This window comes from Eurytemora carolleeae, unplaced genomic scaffold (assembly GCF_000591075.1).
Source record: "Eurytemora carolleeae unplaced genomic scaffold, Eaff_2.0 scaffold1101, whole genome shotgun sequence".
NCBI lineage: Eukaryota > Metazoa > Arthropoda > Copepoda > Calanoida > Temoridae > Eurytemora > Eurytemora carolleeae.
The window spans coordinates 100,715-109,498 of record NW_019397031.1 but is presented as its reverse complement, the minus strand read 5'-3'; the positions used below and the strand labels follow the sequence as shown (position 1 = coordinate 109,498).

General features: G+C 31.3%; 1 protein-coding gene across 1 annotated transcript in view; it reads right to left on the bottom strand.

Annotated features, from left to right (window-relative positions):
- The window catches only part of LOC111711268 (uncharacterized), a 17,103-nt gene extending 9,756 nt beyond the window's left edge, over positions 1–7,347 (bottom strand). The window contains exons 1-10 of the mRNA XM_023485569.1: positions 7,177–7,347; positions 6,044–6,132; positions 5,793–5,880; positions 5,363–5,422; positions 5,263–5,304; positions 4,467–4,509; positions 1,942–2,021; positions 1,633–1,670; positions 799–876; positions 148–203 (exon numbers count right to left, since the gene is read on the bottom strand). Coding sequence (XP_023341337.1) covers positions 148–203; positions 799–876; positions 1,633–1,670; positions 1,942–2,021; positions 4,467–4,509; positions 5,263–5,304; positions 5,363–5,422; positions 5,793–5,880; positions 6,044–6,132; positions 7,177–7,294 — 692 coding nt within the window. The 5' untranslated portion in view covers positions 7,295–7,347. The remainder of the gene's footprint in view (positions 1–147; positions 204–798; positions 877–1,632; positions 1,671–1,941; positions 2,022–4,466; positions 4,510–5,262; positions 5,305–5,362; positions 5,423–5,792; positions 5,881–6,043; positions 6,133–7,176) is intronic.
- Between the last annotated feature and the right edge of the window lie 1,437 nt (positions 7,348–8,784).

The following is an 8,784-nucleotide window of genomic DNA, read 5'->3' as shown; positions in this document are numbered from 1 at the left end:
TGGGTAGAAAACTAAATGATAGCAAGTAGAAAGTGCGGAGACTAAATGTTTGCTGGGTAAAAAACTAAATGATAGCTAGTAGGAAGTGCGGAGGCAAAATGTTTGCTGGGTAGGAAAAAGGAAACAAATTTTTAAAAATGTTCTTACATTATAACATAGTAGTTTACTGGGAAGCAAATGATTAAGAACACGCCTATTCCAATCTGAAATATATTGGTTTCAAGTAAATTTAGTGTTTAATTGGTTCTTGACCTAGATTAATAACAATACTAGATACGTCTTTTTTATTTTTAAGGGTTTTTCGTTCACAATAACCCTGAGGCAGAAGCACAAAGGAGTTACGCGCATGCGGCGTTAAAATAAAAGACAGAGACAGAGAGCATGTGCGTAACTCCTTCGGGCTTCAGTCTCAGGGTTATTGTGAAGGAATAACCTCTAAATCTTGAAAATACGACATCTAGGGTTCTGTCTGTATTCTTAATAATCTATGGTTATAAACAAAAATATAGCAAAACACCAAAATAGTGTAAAAGACAAAACATGTGTGATAGCATAATTATCAACTCTAAGCAAAATCGTAGTGGTATGAGTGGTGATTTTTCATTTTTATTGCAATTTAAACATATTGAACAACTGTATGTGATTTTTGATTTAATTTTTAATTAATTATCAAACAAAACAATAAAATTGACTTTAATCTTAGATAAAATGTGCATTACGAAAGTTGCAAGACTCACAAGCATTCCATAAAGTGGAGTACCTTAATTGTGTTTTTTTTGTGAGACACCCTGTATGTACCTGTAAACCAGAAAGTATCTGCATTGGTTTTTGTTTCATTCCTTGCTGCATAGCTCTAGGCTTGGGGCAGCAAATAAACTAAAAATTAAACTAACATGATTAAAATCAATATGATTAAGATCAATATGATTAAAATTAATATGATTAAAATTAATATGATTAAAATTAATATGATTAAAATTAATATGATTAACATTTATATGATTAAGATTAATAAGATTAAAATTAATATGATTAAAATTAATATGATTAAAATTAATATGATTAAAATTAATATGATTAAAATCAATATGATTAAAATTAATATGATTAAAATTTTTACAAAGTCTGAAATTGTTATCAAATATAACCTTTGTTACGTTAACAAAGTCGATTGAAACGTGGTTAAAAAGGACTGTGAGCGTAAATTCAATTGGCTCTTCATGTAAAGATGGTAATGCCTGATTCACAACGGTACCCTTAAAAGCTTTGTTTGATCAAGTTTGAAGTAGTATGAATTATATACTTATAATTTTGAAAACTGATTATTTTCAATTAGGGTTGCAAGAAAACATAAAAGGATTATCCAGGAGTTTAACACTTTAAAATCTATAAAAACGACAATATCTTCCACAATATTTACCAGATAAAGATTTTAGGGTACCTTTGTGAATAGAGCATTGTCATCTTTGCAAGAAGGGTCACTTAACATTACACTTACAGTCCCTTTAAACTGAGGCTAGGTCATATCTCATTTGTAAATTTCCTGACCTTTTCTAATTCACATATTAAAAGTAAAATTTGCATAAGATTAGTACTTATTACTCGTGATTTTGTAAATTTGTTAATACATACCATACAAGACATAGCACCGCTAGCGATCGTTGTTCCAACTTTAAAAAATCTTTTTATTTTTATTTTCGATGAAGTCAAATTTTGGAGTTTTGAATTTTCAAGAAAAATTAAGATATCATTTTATAACATTTTAAGATCTAAAACCATTTTGGGAGAAATCTCGAATTTACAGTTTACAGTATAAACATTACAGTATTATTTTCTTATGAATTGTTTTCAACAAAATTACGGAATAAAATAAAGAACAACAAAGACGACATTTATTCTAGAGTTTCTGTAAATTAAATATTTCAATAATAAAAGATTTGCCTTGAATGACAGAGCAGATGAGATGGATAGATAGAAGTGTATTGAGGATGTCTACAGTAGTGTCTGGAATCGTTCTCCAACTAAAATCAAATATAAATACAGGTGTACCCACAAAGGATATGATTTCAGAGACGACTGTACAGAATTTTTACTTTCTGTTTCCTTAGATTTATGATTTCATGCATTTGTAAACTTGTTTCTTTCTTTCCCTATCATTAAAATGTCACCCTTAACCTTTTTAAAAATATTGATCTAAAGGCTTAATTTTGTTTTAAAATATATCCATGGTTTTATACATAAAAACAGTTTATGACAGTTTGATTTCTGATTTAGCAAAGAAAAAATAAGCTTATAAAAAAAAAGATTGAGAGAAAAAAGAATGAATAAATTCTGTTCAGTCGTCTCTGCCTAGTTTCATCCTTTCATCCTTTGTAAATAAGCTTGGAACATCTTTTTTGCATTGTACGAAAAATAATTTGCATTTATAGGTACATACAGTACATACAGTGCGACATATGAAACTGTACAATAGGAACAGTGTACATACAGTGAGACCTATAAAACTGTAAAATAGGAACAGTGTACATACAGTGAGACCTATAAAACCGTACAATAGGAACAGTGTACATACAATGAGACCTATAAAATTGTACAATAGGAACAGTGTACATACAGTGAGACCTATGAAACTGTACAATAGGAACAGTGTACATACAGTGAGACCTATAAAACTGTACAATAGGAACAGTGTACATACAGTGATGAGACCTATAAAATTGTACAATAGGAACAGTGTACATACAGTGAGACCTATAAAACTGTACAATAGGAACAGTGTACATACAGTGAGACCTATAAAACTGTACAATAGGAACAGTGTACAACACTGAGAACTATAAAACTGTACAATAGGAACAGTGTACATACAGTGAGACCTATAAAACTGTACAATAGGAACAATGTACATACAGTTAGACATATAAAACTGTAGAATAGGAACAGTGTACATACAGTGAGACCTATAAAACTGTAGAATAGGAACAGTGTACATACAGTGCAACCTATGAAACTGTACAATAGGAACAGTGTACATACAGTGAGACCTGTAAAACTGTACATTAGGAAGAGTGTACATACAGTTAGACCTATAAAACTGTACAATAGGAACAGTGTACATACAGTGAGACCTAAAAAAATGTACAATAGGAACAGTGTACCTACAGTGAGACCTATAAAACTGTACAATAGGAACAGTGTACATACAGTGAGACCTACATATAAAACTGTACAATAGGAATAGTACACATACAGTGAGACCCATAAAATTGTACAAAAGGAAAAGTGTACATACAGTGAGATCTATAAAGCTGTACAATAGGAACAGTGCACATACAGTTAGACCTATAAAACTGTACAATAGGAACAGTGTACATAGAGTGAGATCTATAAACTGTACAATAGGAACAGTGTACATACAGTGAGACCTATAAAACTGTACAATAGGAACAGTATACATTCAGTGAAACCTATAAAACTGTACAATAGGAACAATGTACATACAGTGAGACATATAAAACTGTAGAATAGGAACAGTGTACATACAGTGAGACCTATAAAACCGTACAATAGGAACAGTGTACATACAATGAGACCTATAAAATTGTACAATAGGAACAGTGTACATACAGTGAGACCTATAAAACTGTACAATAGGAACAGTGTACATACAGTGAGACCTATAAAACTGTACAATAGGAACAGTGTACAACACTGAGAACTATAAAACTGTACAATAGGAATAGTGTACATACAGTGAGATCTATAAAACTGTACAATAGGAATAGTGTACATACAGTGAGACCTATAAAACTGTACAATGGGAACAGTGTACATACAGTGAGACCTATAAAACTGTACAATAGGAACAGTGTACATACTGTGAAACCTATAAAACTGTGCAATAGGAACAGATGTACATATAAAGTGAGATTTTAAAAAGTTCAGAGAGAATATGAAGCAATTTTATATCAAATAGACAAACTTATTTTACTTAATTAGTTGATGTTCACGTGCAAAGTAAAATTAAATACAAATAAAATTGCTTCAATGTCGTCTTCATTTACATATGGTTTTATGGGCCTCATTGTAGTACTGGTTGAGCTTCCATCTCAATCCCCAACGGGAGAATCCTGTCTGACAAAAAAAAGTTTCCATTTTTCTTGATCTGGATTAAAATACAATATTCTTATGAAAGTATCTCGTATACAGAATATTAGAATAGCAGAATATACAGTTGGATAAAACAAAATTTTGAAAAAGGAAGACGACATTTAAACAATCTTACGTGTATTGTATGTTGTTATTAATCAAATATGTTTATGCAGTAGCTTGAAAATCTAATGATTTTGAACCTGCACAATTGCATTTTTTCATGCCAAGACTGTCAAAATAGCAAAAGAATATATAACTGCTTTATTTACAAATTTTTTCGAGAAAATTAAAATATTAAATTATTAAAAAAATACCTTCTCCTTATATTAAGATCCACTAGGGCACAGCAGGACACAGCTACATTGGTTGAAGATATTATTTCTTTTTTTTGGTGTAAAATTTTTAAAAATCCATTTTCAAAAATTATACAGTTATTCTTCATAAATTGTGGCATTCGATATTTATTGAAACTCATTCATATCAAAGATTTAGGTTTTCTAAAATTAGATGTTCTAAAATAATAAAGAGTAAAATAATTTAAGAAAACTTTTCCTTTAGAAGGTGAGAAATTTTTGTTTAGACCTTCCATATTCTCATAACTTATATACAGGGTGTCCCAATAAACATGGGAATTCAGTAACGAATTCAATATCGTCTTTGTTATGAATTAGCGTTGTAATAACCGATTTTAAAAACACAATATTATTAAGTCTGCTAGAGTTTATTTTATGAAAACGGTGAATGGCTACAAAGATGTGTCTACTTCAGTCTTTGCAAGATAAACCGTGAAGACGGACAAGTTTACTCTGTTTGTATACTGCAGTTTTCTTGTTTTACTAAGTACAACCGTATGCAGACAATACACAAACAAACAAATTGTAAACATAGCAGACGAAAATCTTTCGGATTATATCTCTCTCAGTAGGTATCACTATACTAAATCAAAGAATTATTTGAAAAGACGATCATCGAATTCGTCACTGAATTCCCATGTTTATTGGGACACCCTGTATATTTATATAAATTATGAAGAAAAAGACAGAGTTACTTAACCATTTAAATTCTTCAAAAAATGTTGCGACCATTTTGTGATGAAATGTTTTTTCTTACCTAATAATACAATTGTCCATAGGATTGATAAAACGCTGAACACTGAAAAAATATAAATTAATTAAAAAATATTGAAGAACATTATTTTTTGTAATCTAACCTAGATAGAGAGAGACCCAGACTTTTTCCTTCTTAATCCTTGTAATGAATCCAAGACCAGCTGAAAATAATTTTTTTTTACTTTTAAAGATTACATTTTTTTCTTGATGAACGAATCGTTCTTTCAGTAAAAAACAATGTTGCTTTAAAAAAGTTTGTTCGAAAAAACTCTGAACAATCCAAGTCATTCGTTCGATGTTCGTTTTTTTCTGAATGAAAAAATTTGTTCGTTTTCTAATTTGTTCACAAAAACGATGCCCACCTATAAATTTTGTATAAAAGCAAAGTAGTTTTGAGCAAGTCATTTTATCAATAATATTTTAGTTAAACAGCGACTAAAATCCTGGAAAGTTATAAAAAATCTAAATAGAATTGCTATTAACTTAACAAAAAATAATAAACCCCTTCCAAAAAGGGGAAAAGGACTTTACCTGTAACCGAATAAAGAACCCCTGCAACATATCCCTGATTTATCAGGATTAATCCGGCGTTGATGTCATTAAAAACATCCATCGGAATCTAGAAACAAATATCGTCTTTCTCAGAGAATTTTATAAAAATGTGGGAAGAAACAACAATAAATCCACAAACTTAGCAATCCAGATTTCGACATTGTAATAACAATCCAACAAAAATCAAAACAATTATACCGAATTTATTAAAAGAATTCAAATATGATTACTTGAGAGAAGAAAAGGATGATTCCAAAAACAAGATGGAGGATGGACAGATTTTTAATGGCGGCCTGGTCCCAGGGGCGAGAGGACATATCTAGAAAATAAAGAATTGATTAAATATATCGGAAATGACAATTGAATTATTTATTGAATCCACAACGACTTTGAAAATTCCAGTGAAACTAAAAATGTTTAAAAGTCCATATATTCATTTTGCAAGTTAGCTAGAGAGGGGGGGGGGGAAGTGCAAAAGTCCTCAATTTATAATCACAGCCACCTAAACGTGTTTTGTGGCATGCACGCTCCTTAATTTGTAATCACCGCATAAAATTAAGATATTAGAAAACAATATTTTACGGTGATTACAAATTGAGGTGATGGTGATTTCAAATTGAGGAGCTTGAATGCCGCAAAACACGTGTGGGACGTGGGTGGCTGTGATTACAATTTGAGGACTTCTGCAGCACTACCCCCCTCGGCTAGATCAGTGCACAAGGGCAATTTCTTTGCGATATTTACAGCGGACACAATCTGAAATTGTCTGTCGGTCTGTTTGTGTCAATAAAACGCCAAAATACACGGCATAGTCTGGCCTATAAGAGCCTCACATTACCCAAAAAAAGTTCACGGCCGGTAGAAATACAAAATTTAGCCTCAAAATAATTTCTCTTTTTTATATTGTTTATTAAAAAAAACTAAAAACAATTTAAAAGTTATATATTACTTTTAGAAAGGAGTTCTAAGCTTCCTACAAGTTTATAAATAAACAGGGTGTCCCACGAAACATGACAGAAGGTGAATAGTTTTGAATGTCTTCTCCATATTCTGTATTTATGGATATTCTAAACTTTTTGCAGTTTGTTTTGCTAAGAAAATCTTTTATTCCAACATATTTTACTTTGATATTAATTTTACTATAATATGACTGCCATTTAATATTTTTCATTATTCTCTTTGGGATCAAGATGAAAGAAGACATTTTAAACTATTCACCACCACCTGTAATGTTTCCTGGGACACCATGTACATTATAATACACCGTGTGTCCCCCTAAACAAGACAGTTTGTGAATCACTTAGTGTCTAAATATTATCGTCATTTTTTTTTGCATGTACTTAATTTTAAGAAATATATATACCTTTGTCCTTGTGTATAATGATAGTTATTCCATTCTTATCATCATTTAGTCTCTTCTCATCCTCATACTTATCCATCCCCTCCTTCTCCTCATTATCATACTCATCTAACCTCTCCATTTAAAAAATATCACTTTCTACTTTTTCATCTAAAACAAGACAAAAATTAGGAAAAATATTAATTAAAATTGCTAAAAATTGGATGCCTTTTAAACTGATAAAAATTTCAAGCTTCATTATTATTATTTGCAATTCACATTATTACAGTACATGTACCCAGTTTACGGTACACAATTCACAATTCACAGTTCACAGTACATGTACACAGTTTACTGTACACAATTCACAATCCACAGTTCACAGTACATGTACACAGTTTACGGTACACAATTCACAATTCACAGTTCACAGTACATGTACACAGTTTACGGTACACAGCTCACAATTCACAGTTCACAGTACATGTACACAGTTTACGGTACACAATTCACACACAGTTCACAGTACATGTACACAGTTTACGGTACACAATTCACAATTCACAGTTCACAGTACATGTACACAGTTTACGGTACACAGCTCACAATTCACAATAAGCATTACAGATTACGCAATGAACAGTGCAGAGTTTACACGTACACAATTTACAGTCATCAATGAAAGTTCAATATTCACAGTTCATAGAACGCAGCATACAGTTCACAGTGCACAGTTCATAGTACATAGTTCATAGTACGCACTCATTGAAAACTGATAAAAACACAGTATAAGAACACAGTATAACATTACACAGTTTACAGTACGGGAACTATATATTTACACAGAAAATTTGCACAGTTTAAAGTACACAGTAAATTCACAGTGTACAGTACACAGTTCACAGTACAGGAACTATATATTTACACAGTAAATATGCACAGTTTACAGTACACAGTAAATATGCACAGTTTACAGTACACAGTAAATTCACAGTGTACAGTACACAGTTCCCAGTACAGGGACTATATATTTACACAGTAAATATGCACAGTTTACAGTACACAGTAAATTCACAGCGTACAGCACACAATTCCCAGTACACTGACAATATATTTATACAGTAAATATGCACAGTTTACAGTACAGAAACCATATATTTACACAGTAAATATGCACAGATTACAGTACACAGTAAATTCACAGTGTACAGCAACTTTACAGTACAGAAACTAAATATTTACACAGTAAATGGACAGTTTCTAGTGCAAAGTTTACAGTACACAGTAAATAACAATCACAGTAAATAAGCACAGTTCACACTTCACAGTTCACAGTTCGCTGCAGTTCACAGTTCACATTCACAATGAAAAGCACTTAAAATTGAAATGAAGGATACATTTCCTATATTGCGTTATATATATATATATATATATATATATATATTACGTATTGCATACAGTATCTGATTGCTCGCTATAATGCATTACAGTTCTTACAGTGCTGACTAATTTGTTACTATACACAGAATCAAACTAAATCAATGTAACCGGTCCTAGCTTTTCTACAGTTCACCCTGCGCAATTTGTGGAAAACCCGGGATTTCAGCCCTTTCATTCCGAGGAAATTGAAGC